The sequence below is a fragment of the Myotis yumanensis genome, unplaced genomic scaffold, assembly GCF_028538775.1.
Source record: "Myotis yumanensis isolate MYYU_CA2020_CCGP unplaced genomic scaffold, mMyoYum1.0.hap1 SCAF_5, whole genome shotgun sequence".
Classification (NCBI taxonomy): Eukaryota; Metazoa; Chordata; class Mammalia; order Chiroptera; family Vespertilionidae; genus Myotis; species Myotis yumanensis.
Window position 1 is genome coordinate 66931170 of NW_027223756.1, and position 16957 is coordinate 66948126.

Consider the following 16957-nt stretch of genomic DNA (forward strand, 5'->3'; position numbering starts at 1 on the left):
GCAGACACTAGTAAAGAAAGAATGAAAACTGTAAAATTATTCTTGTGACTTTCAAAACTAAGTTTCAATATCTGTTATACAGCATCTAAATCTCAATTCTGCTAAGTTTCAACTAGGCATCTTTTCAACTGTGATATATACTTTATATTACTAGGAACAAAGATGGCTGAAGTATTACTTACATGCTCTGCTGTTAGTGCGGCACACGGGTGAAAATGATCAAAGTAAACGTCATTATGTTTTACCGAACATATATGCTTCTCTAAGTCATTGTATCTCTCTCCATAGAGCACTAAAAATGAAGAGCGAGAATTTCCAAATGAATAAACACACGACTGGGATAATTTTAAAGTACAAAATAAAACTCCCATGGATGTATCCAACATACCAAGTCTAACTTTATATGATTGCTTCATTTGAAAGTGGTCTTTGTGAAAACTGGCACGATAGCCAGCATTTCTTTTAGAAGCAGTGTTCTTTTCTATTATATTGTCTGCTTGTTTCCAGTACCATTTTATCGATTGTAGCCACCTTAAACATAAATTTACATATTATTTAGGCATAACATGAAACTACTTTCTGTCATATAATATTTTTAATAACAAAAATGTCATGTGCCTTAAAAATTGTACTTAAGGGAATAATAGGCTCTGAAACCTGACACATTGAGATTGAATCCCAACCTCCTTACTACTGGCTATGACTGTTGTTATATCACTTAATATCTCTAAGCCTCATTTACTACATTTTAAAATGGAAATAATAATAGTAGTTTTGGGGCCCAGCTGGCATGGCTCAGTGATTGAATGTTGACCTATGAACCAAGAGGTCACGGTTCAATTCCCGGTCAGGGCACATGCCCGGGTTGCAGGCTCCATCCCCAGTGTGGAGCATGTAGGAGGCAACCGATCAATGATTCTCTCTCATCATTGATGTTTCTATCTCTCTCTCCCTCTCCCTTCCTCTCTGAAATCAATAAAAATTAAAATATATATATATATATATATTAGTATTGAAATTCTAAATTCTATTTAATAGTAATAATGGAAGTAGTAAATCATAAGGGTTGTAGGCATTTAAAATAAATTGATACATGCAAAGCACTTAGAACAGTACCTGGTACATTGGAGTCTTTACTCTAATTGTTATTATTAGTGGGCAAAAATATAGCCCAATGACAAAATCATATGGGGCTTTCAACTAATAAGGCTTTGCTATCTTTCTAACATCCACAAAGTGGGACAATATAAGAAATCTCAAGGTCAGTGAGAGAGTGTGTTATTTATTCCATTTTATTTTTGGTAAAGGAAAAAAAGGGGGACCTAAATCAGTTACTTCTGGGGACCACTTTTGAGGCAAGGGGAAATTTCTTACTCAATTGCAGATCTTGTTGGGAGAGTCCTTGATTTTCCCTTATAGAGTGTGGCCTTGCTCAGCACCTGCCAGGAGGTGCTAGTAGACTCTTTCCTTGAATATCCACAGATAAGCTAACAAATTCACCGGAAAGTTATGAAACATTTCAGAACCCATATAGAAAATATGATATTCAAACGTTCAAAATAGATAGCCATTCTATTCAAATGGGAACCTAATGCCTACTCAGTGAGATGTTCAGGGTTGCTTATTGTAGCCGAAAGAGCCAGAAAGGGACATCGAATCATGACAAGGAGATGTTCCCAAATTTCTGCTCCAATCTCTCCACCAAGACAATGGACCTATTAAAGACAAAAATTTCTCCATTAAAAAGTTCATTTAAAAATAGTTTATGAAAATAAGGCATGGCAGGCTGATTTCCTACATAGTTTCCTATCACATTTCATCAACTATGCTGAATTTATATACATATTGGGAAATTCAGGCAATAGAAAATCTTGACACATAAATTTTCCCTAATCCTCATAACCAATTCATCAATAATTCCACTTCATCTTACCTTCAAAAATTTATTTTGTATTATGCATTTCTCCCCATGCCTACAATCAACCAAGTCACCATCACTCCTCAGCTGCACTACCACACTATCCTCCTGACTACCTTCCTAACTTCCCCCTTCGTGCCCCCTACATTCTTCACATCACAGCCAAAATGATGTGTCTAAAAGATAAGTGAGTTAGGCCATGTCCCTAATTGACCTCCATCAATATCTTCCCATTACATATGGAACAAAATATAAAGTCCTTAACAAGGTGTATAATGCCAAGCATACTTTGGCCCAGGCTTGCCTCTTGAGCTTCATCTCAAGGCACTCTTTCCCATCTTCTGCCAAATTTGCTCCAGACATACTGTCCTGTTCTTTATTCCTTGAACAGAACGATCCCTACTCTAGGGCTTTCACATATATTGCTCCTTCTGCTTAAAATGCTCTTATTCCCTCTATTCAACCTGTATAAAGTTCAGCTTGATGTCACTATATTAGAAAGACTTTTCTGACTGCCCACTCCAGAGCTGTCCTCCTACCCCATCCCTGCCATTATCACAATCATAAAAGGCCCTCTTTTTCTTCCCAACATGTACCAATATGGGTTGGTATAGTCATATGTGCGCTTAATTGTTTAATTCCCATTTGTCAATTACTCTTATGACCTTAGACGGGGGCATCCCCAGCACCAATAGTGCCTGGCATCGTGGAAGCATTCCTTAAATATTTGCTGAATATGTAAATGAATGTCTTTTGACCAAATAAAACAAATTCAACTAGACTCAGTGAAGATTCTCAAATGTGGTCTTCCTTAAACAGATAAAATCAACTGGAAAGGACTCACCATCAGAGCCACATAATTGTTTTAAAAAATTCCCATTTTTACCCATTTGGTTTTTCCCTGGTCAAATAATATATCATTTTGCTGAATATGAACTTTGTGCTTTGTACTAAATAGCACATTTTCCTGACCCTACCAGAATAAATATTAGCCTTCAAAACTTTTCAGCTTTACCCTTATATAAAAATGTCATATTTCATAGCTTTGATGTTAAAGTACAACTCAAGGTTCTAGATTACAAAGATAAAATTTTTGTACATTTTCTGAGCAGGGATACTCAAGGTCTTTAAGATGCAATACATATAGATTAACCAAAAATCAGTATCAAATAAATCAAAAGCACAGCCTGCTTGGTAGCTCCAAATTTATGAGAGGAAAAGTTAAGTTAAATATAGATATATTTTCCCCTTTAAATTGAAATTTCCTTGAAGCAATGGAATATATCTTTTATGCTTTAAGTTTCACCCTAGTTGGTGTTGCGCAGTGGTTAGAGTACTGGCCCATACACCAAAGGCTCCTGAGTTCGATTCCTGGTCAAGGGTATGTACCTGGGTTGCAGGTTTGACCCCCGGCCCAGTTGGAACAGGTGCCTATGGGAGCAACCAATCTATGTATCTCTTTCACATCGATGTTTTTCTCTCTCTATCCCCCTTCTCTCTCTCCCTCCTTCCCACTCTCTCTAACAATCAATAAAAAAAAATATCCTTGGGTGAGGATTAACAAAAAGATAAATATACATAATTTGTTAAGTTTCTTTGAATAAATATTTCTTTTTTAAAATATTTTTATTGATTTCAGAGAGGAAGAAAGAAGGAGAGAGAGAGAAACACCAATGATGAGAGAGAACCATTGATCAGCTGCCTCCTGCACACCCCTGCTGGGGATTGAGCCCACAACCCGGGCATGTGCCCTTGATCAGAATTGAACCTGGGACCTTTCAGTCCGCAGGCTGAAGCTCTCTCCACTGAACCAAACAGGCCAGCGCTGAATAAATATATCTAATAATAATACTATAAAATTTTAAAAAATACTTTCTATTTGCCCCTGTAAATTTCCATTGTTTCCTACCCTGCTCTCTCTGGCAACCTATAGAGACTACTTCAAAAGGGCACCAATGCTCTCCACTACCATTGTATTTGGCCAATGAAGACCCTTGGCAAGTGGTCAGAAGAAGGGAGGAGAATAAGAATGAGGTCTTCATTCTACTGGCTCCCTTCCTGAAAGATTACCTTGAGCCAGCTGTATCCCTCAACTAAGGTAATTGGTCCTTACATGTGGCCAACTCAATCCGAATCTCCTTTTCAGTCTCAGTAACTGCTGCTTTGCCTTGTCCTTTTATTTTTTTTATTTTTTAATATATTTTATTGATTTTGTACAGAGAGGAAGGGAGAGGGATAGAGAGTTAGAAACGTCGATGAGAAACATTGATCAGCTGCCTCCTGCATGCCTCCTATGGGGATGTGCCTGCAACCAAGGTATACGCCCTTGACTGTGACCCTTCAGTCTGCAGGCCGACGCTCTATCCAGTGAGCCAAACCAGGTAGGGCTGCCTTGTCCTTTTAAATCTAGGGGTAAGCTACTAGCTCTGAATGACTGTACTAATCTTATTCGTTCCCTCATGCACACCTTTGGAAAATACTCTTGTTGAATTATATTTTAAGTGTGCCACCTGTTTTCAGTTGGGACCATGACTGATAACATATAAGTAGCATCATTGTTAGGGCCAACTTCTTTGCTTTAGGGATTAAAAATTGAATGTTGACATCTCTGTCCAAAATTTATGCAATGGTGGTTATTTCTGCTCCTCTGAAATAGTAGTCACCAATGACAGGTTCCTCTCCCATACAGAGCACTGCAGCATACACCAATATACCCTATTGAGTTACAACAGGAAAATGGAGCCAAAAGATTGGTTATGATTCACTAGGAAAATCATTCAGAAGGAAGTGCATGTAGACAAAGGGACAAATATCCTAAAGTACCAGAGATCTTCATTATACTAGTATGCTGTTGTACACTAGGAAATTAACCCAGAAAAATAATACCAAACCTACCTCATCAAATATAACATATCGGATCCTTTTCACCCATCTTTGGCGATGAGGAGCTAACAGCAAAATTTCAAGGCAGGCAGGCACTGTAACAAGTACCTAAAAGTAAGAACACTGCATAAACAAACATTTAGAGCATTTCCTATGTATACACATAGTTATAAAGATATAAAAGATAGAACTGTTGTACCAGCTGATAAATAGGATATTGCTTCTGAGAGTGTTGGAGTAAAACTGTGAAATATTAGTTGGAATCTTATGAAATTGCAATTTTACAGGTCAAACTGGTAAAATATCAGATTTGAAATTCAAATTCTTACTTATGAGTAGTCAAAGTCATAAAATAGAAAGTTAATTGTCACATGTTTGTTTCCTCAAAATCTGACCCTGATACACAGTTTAGGATGAAAAATGTTTATGAAGAACCAACAACTATGGAAGTGGGGGCGAGGGGGATGGGAGAGAGGGAGAAGCTAAACTTCAAAACAGGCCTGATGAAATTTTAACCAACCTGGCTCAGAGTTCTGGAGTGAATATTGGCTGTCAAAGCAGTTCTACAGGAAGCCAAAATGGCCTGGTGTTTACTAGTATACCCCCGCCTAGCTCACTCACAGATATGAACTATGGAGGCAGAATTGGGGGAACTGACAGCTGGAATTTGTTTTGAACACACTCCCCCCCATCTGGACAGCAAGTCCTTCCTTAAAAGGTGATCTGGGTAATGCATATCCATTTCTGCCATGCAATGTTCTATAATCATGTTTTCACTTTTTGTTTAGTCTAGGTTGTTTATCTATGAATTCAATAAATCAGAAACAAAATATCTATGATTTGCTTAACACCCAATTTTTTATCCATAATACAACATTTAAAAAATTACAATGAGCACTAGCAGGTTTAGCTCAGGGGATAGAGCATCAGCCCTCAGACTGAAGGGTCCCAAATTCAATTCTGGTCAAGGGCATACCTCTGTTGCAGGTTCCGTTCCCAGCCCTGGTCGGGGAGCATGCGGGAGGCAACCAATGGATGTGTCTCTCTCACATCCATGTTTCCCTCTCTCTGTCTCTCACCCTCCCTTCCACTATCTCTAAAAACTCAATGGAAAAATATCCTCAGGTGAGGATTAACAACAACAAAAAATATAATAAGTATCCTATTCATGAAGAAAAGTAAGAGAACACTACTTACCAAGAAAAAGTAATTCTAACTGGAAATTGGTGTTGGTTAATTTTTTATAACATTGATTCTTCAAATCATTTTGAATTTAGTTATAAACCAAGATGATGCAATGAACTATAACTAAAATCTGAAATCAAAATGTAAGTGTCCTCCTATTATCCACTCTTTGGATTGTAACAATATTAAATTTTCCCTAAAGCCATTTCACCTTGTATATTCAACTGAATTATTTCCATAAGGCCTTGTGAATTTCTAGTGAAAAAAGACATATAAGTACTATTATATAATTTGAGAACAAAACCAATAATTAATATGTCCTACCTGACAGTTTAGGGCATCATGACGATATTCCCTTGTAAAAACACCACATAGAGCTTCACCATTAGGCAGATTTTTCATGTAACGATTCTGAACAGTTGCTGCCACTTGATTAACAAGGGCCTAGTTGACAAGGACAGAGATTCATTACTTAAAGTACAGGTAAAAGCTTAATAACTGCTTTTTTTTACTCGTCTACTCTAAATACACTAATGTGCTTTTTTTGAGATACTTTACTAAACATGTGAACCTCACTGATAAACCCCAACATAAAGTAAAATGGGGAAAAATGGCTTCATCAGAAGGAAAAAATAAAGAGGAAATGTTGCTCAGACATCAGGAAGAAAAAAAACACACACACACAAAAGTCAGCTAATATCTGAATGGCCAAGATTTAGAGACAATTGTGAGGCTGCTATAGGGAAAAGGTCAAGTGAGGGATAGTCAAGGTAACTTTATGGTTTTTATATTTGGGGATTTCCCCCAGACATGTTAAGTTTGAATATAAATATGAATAAGTAGAACCATGCTCTGTATCAACCATGTAGCCTGGTCAGTAGAATCTGAGTGTGTGGAAACTTACGAACATCTTTCTACTTCACACTTTACACCAAAAAACAAAATTACACATAGATTAACCTGTAAATTTTAAAACATAAGCATAAAAATAATAGAAAATAAGAACTTCATATATTTTATATGCTTAAGCACACATGAAAAAGCTAAATGAAAGTATTGATAGATATGACTATACAAAAATATTAACAAAATATTGTTATAATTAATGTAACCATAATATAATAAAAAGACAAAATGACAAATAAAAGTATATTTATTATAATCTAAAGAGAAATCGTATACTAACTATACAAAATTCTGATCCTATATAATAAAAGCTTAATATGCAAATCGACTTAATGTCAGAATGACTGGTCGGCGGGGGGCAGGGCTGGTGAGCTGGGGGCGGCAACAGGCAGCGGTGGAGGGGTGATGGGGGTGGGCAGGACCAGAGCTGCCCCCTGGTGATCAGTGTGCTCCCACAGGGATGTCCGTGGGGAGGGGCCTAAGCCATCAGTGGGACACCCCTGAGGGCTCCCAGACTGCGAGAGGGTGAAGGCCGGGCTGAGAGAACCCCCCTAGTGCATGAATTTTTGTGCACTGGGATTATAGTAAATTAATAAAAAGACATTACCTTTCCCCCCCAAAAAAGAAAAATGGGCAAATACATTTACAATTGGTTTATGAATAAAGACATTTCAATACCCCCAAATCACACATAAAGATGCCCAAATCACAAAAATGCAAATTTAAATATGAGATAAAAGTTTTCATCTATCAGTATGGCAAAAACTTTTTAAATGATTAAAAGACAAGAGAATGTGTACTACCATGTACTGCCAGTGGGAATTAAAATAAATTTAAACTTTTTGAAGAGTACCAATTCCACTTCTAGTCAGCTTAACTTTCCTTTTTTTATATATAAATATATTTTTATTGATTTCAGAGAGGGAAAGCGAGATAGAAACATCAATGATAAGAGAGAATCATTAATTGTTTGTCTCCTGCAAGCCAAGCCCCTTATTGGGGATCAAGCCCACAAACCCTGGCATGTGCCCTGATCAGGAATAGAACTATGATCTCCTGGTTTATAGGTTAACACTCAACCACTGAGCCATACTGGCTGGGCCAGCTTAATTTTTCTTGATATGCTGTATTACATTCCAACAATGAATACTTATTGTTTTCATAAACATGAAAAACAAAAAAGCTACAAAAAATAATAAAGTGCTAATCCAAGCCAGGTAACTAACTTGGTTGAAGCATCATTATGTCCATTAAAAGGTTTCAGGTTTGATTACCAATCAGGGCACATATCTAGGTTGTGAGTTTGATTCCCATTTGGGGCACGTGTGGAAGGCAACTGATCAATCTTTCTATCTCACATCAATGTTTCTCTTTCTTCCTTTCTCTCTTCTCTCTTCTTTCTCCTCTCTCAATCTCTCTCTCTCTTCTTCTCAAAACATAAAATTAAAAATTAAAAAACTAAAATGCTAATTTCAACTAATATATTGATTAATTTTAGGCTGACCACAAGTCACTCAATACTACACATTTTTCTAGAAAATAAAACAGAGTCTGAATTCACATTAATCTATAGAATTAAAGTTATCTCAACTAGATTTGCCTTTCTTAATTGTAATCATATTTAAAACAAAAGGTGGTGAATGAGGATATGTAAACTTATACTTTCTATAAATAAAACCTCCTGAATGACAAAAATCATACCTTCTATTTTCAAGTTCAACATTATGAGTTCTAGACATAAAAGAAATATGACAGAACAACCTGACTTGAGAAATGGGGCAGTCACTAAGGCCCAACAGCTGATTAGATACATCCCATAAATTCTGCAGAGGCACTAGTAGGTTCTTAAGTGACTCAACAGTGCCCAGTAAAGTATGGGTACTTCTCTCAATTCAAGCTGAATGACAAGATCACAAGACCAGACTTTTTCCTCATGATGGTGCTAAGGAAAGTACTATTTGACCTCCGAAACTAAAAAGAGAAAATGCAGGTTAAAATAAATTAAATCATGGAAACAGAGAACAGGATTTAGTTGCCAGAGGCAGGGATGGAGGCTATATGAAATGGGTGAAGGTGGTCAAAAGGTACAAACTTTCAGATGAAAGATAAGTCCTGGGGATGTAATGTACAGCATGGGGACTACAGTTAAAAATATTGTATTGTATATTACAAAGTTGTTAAGAGAGTAGATCTTAAAAGTTTATATCATAAGAAAAAATGTAACTATTTGAGATGATGGATGTTAACTAAACTCATTGCTATAATCATTTCACAATGTGTACATATGTCAAATCATTATGTTGTATGTCAATTATCTATATATAGAAAAGCCAAGCTACCGAAACACCAGAACAATCAGAATGAGTTTGCTTTGACGCGCACTGCACACCCTATTACCCCCCCAACCCTGATTGTGGGCAGGGCCAGCCTGCCAACCTCCCGGCTCATCCTCTCAGCCTGCCCAGCCTGATCGGCCCCAATCGGGGTGGGTCAGCCAGACCCCACTCATGCACGAATTTGTGCACCAGGCCTCTAGTATATCAAAACTGGAAAATGAATAAATAAAAAGTGGAACAGATTTATCACATGACTACACGTATTATTTTAAAAGAGGGGATTCAAGAATGAAAGAGCAAATTGAAGTCACTTGAGCACTACCTTTGTTGGTGAGACATACACAACCACCCCTTCATTGCTCTCCTTTAGCACTTTCTCCATGCAGTAGTAGGAAGCATAGGTTTTGCCTGAGGACGTTGGAGCAACAATCACAGCTGATTCATTATTATCCACAACATCAAGGAGCTCTCGCTGCAGGATTCAGAGCACCATTTGTGTTAATAATGTGAAGAGCATGTTACCAAAACAAATATATTAATACACTTTCAGTATAAATTTCTGAACCTCAAAAGGAATGATTGGGAGTTGCAAACACATGAAGAGATTTATAGAAAAACCTGAAAAATTCATGATAATCTCTCAGAAGAGAGAATTGTTATGCTTTTGAGCAATTTAAGGTGTGTTTGTGTGTGGGGAAAACAGAGAGTGAGTCTGAATAAAATATCTTGCTGTTGAGAAGACCTTTTTTCTAATTATTGGTCATTCAGTGCAGAATGGCTTTGAGAAATTCAGTTCTAAGAAGTAGCCAATATGTATTTTTATGATGGTAAGAAAGCAGCTGAGGAAGAGAAAAAAATCAATGATTTATTATTTTATTACTTACCTTCTAATTTCTAAATATAAGAATGCCAGGTACCTACTTTGGAGGGAATGTGGGATCTTCATCCCTTCAGCCTATCCTTTTATTCATCAAAATGATGACTACTCAAAGAATCATGTCTGTATGATGGGTGGTATGTGAAAAAACATCCAGGGCCCCAATTTGCATGTTCTCTTAATCTAGGTCCACTCTGGAACACACTCCAAAGTGAAGGGAGCATCAAAAGAATTGTAATGTTTATAGGATTAATGAAGATAACTTGACTGCCTTGTGTCCTGTACTGAAATAAGCACTGGTTCTCCTGCTCCTAAAAAAGAGGCAGGGATTTTTTTTAAGGTACCCCACCATCATCAACATAAGAAAGCTAAATTAATATCAAACATGACCAACCAAAGTGGTATAAAAGTAGAAATCAATTACACAAAGAAAAGTGTAAAATTCATAGATATGGAAAGACTAATCAACAATGGGTCAAAGAATAAATCCAAAGAAAAATAAAAAATACTTTGAGACAAATGAAAATCGACATATACCAAATTCATGGAATGTAGCAAAAAATGCTCTAAGAGGGAAGTATTTAGCAATGATGACTTTTGTGTTAATAATGTGAAGAGCATGTTACCAAAACAAATATATTAATACACTTTCAGTATAACTTTGCAACTATGTGGAGAAAAGGGAACCTTTCTGCACTGTTGGTGAGAATGTAAATTTGTGCAGCTACTATAAAAAAACTGTGTAAAATTTTCTTAAAAATTAAACATACAACTACTTTATCATCCAGCAATTCCACTTCTGCGTATTTATTGGAAGAAAATGATAACACTAATTCAAAAAGATATATGCACTCCCAAGACATGAAAACAACCTAAGTGTCCATCAATGATTAAATGGATAAAAAATTGTGATATTATAAATATATATATATATATATATATATATATATATACACACACACACACAATATAATACCATCTAGCCATTTAAAAAAATAAAATCTAGTCATTTGCAATTAAATAAATGGACCTTGGACCTTGCGAAATTATGCTTAGTGAAAGAAGTCAATCAGAGGAAGATTAAAAAAGAAAGAAAGAAAGGACCTAGCCGGTTTGGCTTAGTGGACAGAGTATACACCTGCAGACTGAAGGGTCCTGGGGTCAATTCTGATCAAGGGCACCATACCTCAGTTGCAGGTTCCTCCCAGGCCCAGACCCTGGTTGGGGCGCATGAGGCATCCAATCGATGTGTTTCTCTCACATCAATATTTCTCTCTGTCTTTCCTCTCTCTCTAAAAATGGAAAATTATCCTCAGGTGAGGAGAGAGAGAGAGAGAGAGAGAGAGAGAGAGAGAGGAGAGAGAGAGAGAAACAGAGAAAGAAAGAAAGAAAGAAAGAAAGAAAGAAAGAAAGAAAGAAAGAAAGAAAGAAAGAAAGGAAGGAAAGAAGGAAGGAAGGAAGGAAGGAAGGAAGGAAGGAAGGAAGGAAGGAAGGAAGGAAGGAAGGGGGAGGGAGGGAGGGAGGGAGGGAGGGAGGAAAGAAAGAAAGAAAGAAAGAAAGAAAGAAAGAAAGGAAGGAAGGAAGGAAGGAAGGAAGGAAGGAAGGAAGGAAAGAGAAGAGGAGAGGAGAGGAGAGGAGAGGAGGGGAGGGGAGGGGAGGGGAGGGGAGGGGAGGGGAGGGGAGGGGAGGGGAGAGGAGAGGAGAGGAGAGGAGAGAAGAGAAGAGAAGAGAAGAGAAGAGAAGAGAAGAGAAGAGAAGAGAAGAGAAGAGAAGAGAAGAGAAAAGAAAAGAAAAGAAAAGAAAGAGAAAGAAAGAATCCAGATTGGAGGTTGCCAAAGAACTGGGGGGTGGGGGGTGGTGAGGAATGGGACAAAAATGGGTGAAAGAGGTATTAAAAATAAATTAATTTAAAATAAATAAATAAGAACCACTACAAGTAAAAAAAAACTTGGAGCCCACAATTATGACTAGCGTTAAGTTATCCTGTATCAAAAGGAGCCATGGGAGATTAAATTTTCTTGGAGAATTCGAGCATAATATGTACTACTATCTAGGCTCTGACTGTGAAATCTATGTGTAGAAAAAATGCCTAAGACTCAGAAATGTAAACCTAAAGTCATCAGTGTAGGCGGACTGTAAGCCACTGTGCAGTAGGACTAGGTCTTGGGGTTGACGGCAATCTTGGTGCTGAATAAAGTCTCTCATTTCATTCTGAATTCCTTTGATTTTCCAAAGCAAAATCCTTGGGGCACTGCCCCTGAGAGATAAAATTTTTCATTTTGGTGCTAAGTTTTTTTTAAAAAGCCAACACTTAATTGTTCAAGAAAGGAAAGGCAATGTAAAATAAAAGTAAACATTTCTGATATCTTCCGCAAAAATAAACAACAACAAAAAGATGAAGTCAGATTCTGAATAGGACAGTCCATTAGATTGAAACTATGCAATTGCACTTTTGTGGGTAAACATGTTGAATTTATTAGAAATTTTATATTGTTTAGTCTATGAAGAAACACACCATGTCATTCCAAATTTTATACCCATTAATACTAATTTTACACTTATTTGTAGAAGAATAGCTATTATGGTAACAGATGAGGCATGTAAATATATAAACACTTGTCTACACAGTTTAATGTACCCAATTTCTCTGTGCACAATTTATAGCTTTACATATTAAATCCTACTGACAAAGGGAAAACTTGGAGGCTGCTCCATAATGATACAACTGGATGACACACAACTTCAAAAATATGCATGTGAACTCATCAGAGTACCTCCAAGGCAATGGTCTAGTAATAAGAAATGAACAAAATAAAAATTTCACTTTCTTTAGGTTGAAAAAAGTCTACACTTGACATTCCCAATAACAAAATAATTTTAAATGATATGACTCAATATTAAGAAGTTAATGACAAATATAATAGGTAGCGCCACAATAATGAAAAGATCCTCAGATCAAATTTAATAATAAATAAAAGGCCTGTTTCATTCAGTCATTACCTGCCATGTGTCAGGAATAAAATCATGAACTCTGGGATCTGGATCTTTTCTCTCATCTCGTAGCAAAAAATGGCCCATATATTGTAGTTGAAACCTAACAGGCCCAATGCCAATTGAATATTTATTCTTTTTCTTCTCCTTTATGCCATCTTCTGCAACCTACATTATTTTAAAAGTTCATTTGAAAGTGATTTTAAATTAGAACATCATTCAAATAATTAAAACATTTATTACTAGCATATTTTATGAGAAAAAATTTAACACTTTTTTAAATTTTGTAATATCTTTGCTGAAGTATTTTAGAACCTACTCATCATCTTAACCGTGAGTAAATTAACAGACACCAAAGTTTTCAAATATCCATCAAGATCTTTGCAGCTACAATCTAGTATATGTAAAGACAATTGAAGAATCCCATTATACTGTTTAAATTTTTTGCTAGAATTAAACATAGGATTAGTTTTACAAGTCTGCATAGATTATCTGGCATTTAATGTTTGTCCAAACACTTGTATAAGCTTTCTAATTCCAGATTACTTCAAATTTGGGCAGCTAGGTTGCTAATAATGATTATGAATTCAAAGTAAATATTTTCAGTTAAAAACACCTAGAAGAGGTGATTGTATTTCCAAGACCCTTTATATACACCTAATAATTATTCTATTAAAATGGAACTATTCTGAAAACATTACCTCAGTTGGATTTAAAGAACTTGCCAACTCGTCAAATCCTAAATACTTAAGGCATCTGGCTATGAGTTGCCGATCTGCCTCTTGCAAAAATTCTGGGTATTTTTCCATCAAGGAGTGGATCCTTTTCATCATTTGAACAGCTATACTTAAATCTTTTGTGGTTTCACCTTGGCAAAGAACAACACAGTTGTTATAAAGACCACCAAAAACAATAAATTTATGTCATCCAAGCTATCAATTTGACCTAATTAAATTCACTATCCTAACATTGATGGAGGTTTTGGAACACAAAATACTAAATAAAATAATATTAAAGTGCAACTATACACACGTCATCATCTCTATGGACAAAGTTGAAGAAAAAGAAAAATCTTATAGCTCATGATAGAAATAAGATCATTAAAGTTCAAATTTGTGCAAGTTCTGGGGAACAACAAATATTTTCTCCACCTATTATTTTCACACTTTCTCTACTGTGTTCAAAGAAAAATATTCGGATGACTTTAAATATCTAGTTAAAAACTTAGCAACATTTATTGAGGTCTGCTCTTGACCACAAATAAGTATTTGGCATAATCAATGGAGCCTCTCAATTCAATCAGCCTAATACACCTGCCAGGACAGACTTTGCTAATTCCTCTTTGTTGCTTTATAGTCGTGCACATATAATCTTTTTGCACCACTGCTAATCTTTCCATACTTAGCATTTTAAGGCTGTCTTTGATTCTACCTGTCTTCTAATCAATCTATATTCAGCAAATATTACCAAACACCTACTAAATGCTATAAGAAGCTACAAAATAAATTTAGTATGTTATTATTCTTATTTTCCAGGAGGGTAAGCCACTGTTCATTCTGATTTCTCTTACAACATGTTGGTTTGGGAGAAACACCTAAGCCAAGTCTCAGGCTTTCCAATGTAATGGAATCCACAGTGAAAGGATGACTTTGCTAGAGCAGATTGAAGTAGAATGAGAGTGTGGGGAATAAAGAACCTGGTGAGCCTGTGTTAAGCAGATTCAAATGCGGAGAACCTCAAGACGGACATCAATTAACTTTACTCAGAACAATTGTCAGTTTGGAGATATGGCACATGATCAATTCACAGGCTATCAATTTACATATCTCTACCCAGTCTTATTTCTCCTTTATCTTCCTCTTCCCATCTGTTCTTTTCTTTTCTATTATCTATTATAGAAATTGCAAAGCAGAGTGCATGGAACCACAGCAACTTCTGGAAAAACTCAGTAAGATAATAAACATGATCCCAATTTTACCCAGAAAGAAAATGTTTGTATTTCAGATCTCAAAGATGAATGACAGATTCTCCCAGAGTGCCTCATCACCTTTGTGGGTTCCCTTAATCATTCCTACAACTTTGTAATTTCTTTAAACCTCTCTTTTATTTTAATTTGTTTATGAATGTGCTGAATATTTGCTACTGGGACCCTGTCTGAGATTTCATTGTTCATTGATAAAATAGAGCAGCGGTTCTCAACCTGTGGGTCGCGACCCCTTTGGGGACTGAACGACCCTTTCACAGGGGTCACCTAAATACATCCTGCATATCAGATATTTACATTATGATTCATAACAGTAGCAAAATTACAGTTATGAAGTAGCGACGAAAATAATTTTATGGCTGGGGGTCACCACAACATGAGGAACTGTATTAAAGGGTCGTAGCATTAGGAAGGTTGAGAACCACTGAAATAGAGGGAAGAATACTTGGAGGAATTTTGTAAGGATAAAATCAGATAATGGGTCTAAAGCTTCTAACACAAATTTCCACTTAATAAGTGACAGCTATCATCATTCTATTTTTTATCAATCCTCCAATTCATCAAAATAAAAAACATAGAATCATATACCTTTAACTTGGCTTCTACAATGTTCTTTCCATGCTTTCAAGCAGGCAGTTAACCCTACCATTTCAACTTGATATTTCACCAAGTTACTTTTACATGATTTCAAAAAATCTTCCAGGTTCTGTATTCCAGAGTTTAAATTCTCTTTCATTTCCTCCTCAATGGAGTGTGACAGAACACTCCACTTACTCTCTTCTTTTTGTTCTTCCTTGGCAAGTAATCTCTTCCTATTCTCTCTAGTAATTATTTCAGCCTTTGTCTCCTGCCCAAAAAAGAAAAGAAACATATCATGAATCAAGTTGGAAATATTCCAATATTTCATGAATGAGACAATATTTTTAAGTGTATATTAGTTTTTTGGACTATCATCCCATTCGTGAATAGGCGCAATTTTAGTCTGTGTCTGTTTCTTAAAATTAAAGCCTCTTGTAATTGAAAACTTATGACATTTTAATTTAGTGAGTATAAAGATTAGGTGATTTTCTAGGTTTATGAGTAATCTATATTATAAATCAAAGAGTAAATATAACAAAATCAGAAACACCAGGGCACTATTTTTTTCACGTCTTCATGCACTGGTTCCTGCTGCTACCTCTAGAATTGGTTCCCTCTTGCATTCCTCCATGGTCACCTACTTGTCCCTCAAGATATTTCTTCCATGAAGCCTTTCCTAATTCTCTTAAGATTAAGTCATGTATTCCTCCTCTTCCTGGGCATCTATCAAAGCACTCATCACATGTATTGTAGCTGTGATTTTGTTTGTCATACTTCCTCTCTAGTTTAATGTCCTTGAAACTGAGTTGTCTAGATGTTATAAGTCAAAATATTTAGTTTATAATATTTGATGAATGAATGAGGAATATAAAGAAAACAACAGAAAGGAGTGGGAAAAAGCAGCAACATAAGTACAACAGATTTGCGATATCTAGATATGCATTTCCAATTGACTTAAACACAAGATGGAGCCACTTTTAATAGATTTTTACCATTTTGGTTTATTAATATACAAAGGCAAGTTAGATAATTGCTGTATTTGCAAGATAATTCTGACAAATCTTGCACTATTCTGGTCAGTCATGAAATTAATACTTAAACTTTGCCTATAATGAAGTCAATTTTAGTTGCCATCACTTTCTCAGTGTTTAATTCTAATCAATAAATATTGAGGTTTCCCGATGTTTTAATCTTCCAAATGTACTGTCTTGGGTTAACTCAGCATGGTTTTGTCTCAATAGGACAAGGATGTCGCTTGGCTCTTTGCCTTTGAAAATGCTTTTTTCTTGAATATGCAG

The 16957-nt window shown here is 36.0% G+C and overlaps 1 protein-coding gene across 3 annotated transcripts in view; it reads right to left on the reverse strand.

Annotated features, from left to right (window-relative positions):
- Nucleotides 1-16957, reverse strand: part of LOC139010677 (probable ATP-dependent RNA helicase DDX60) — a 103628-nt gene that overhangs the window by 48584 nt on the left and 38087 nt on the right. For all 3 annotated transcript variants that reach the window (XM_070415444.1, XM_070415443.1, XM_070415442.1), the window contains exons 14-22: nucleotides 15669-15927; nucleotides 13798-13964; nucleotides 13106-13264; nucleotides 9551-9700; nucleotides 6311-6430; nucleotides 4814-4909; nucleotides 1600-1715; nucleotides 389-531; nucleotides 183-292 (exon numbers count right to left, since the gene is read on the reverse strand). In XM_070415444.1, the coding sequence (XP_070271545.1) occupies nucleotides 183-292; nucleotides 389-531; nucleotides 1600-1715; nucleotides 4814-4909; nucleotides 6311-6430; nucleotides 9551-9700; nucleotides 13106-13264; nucleotides 13798-13964; nucleotides 15669-15927 (1320 nt within the window). The remainder of the gene's footprint in view (nucleotides 1-182; nucleotides 293-388; nucleotides 532-1599; nucleotides 1716-4813; nucleotides 4910-6310; nucleotides 6431-9550; nucleotides 9701-13105; nucleotides 13265-13797; nucleotides 13965-15668; nucleotides 15928-16957) is intronic.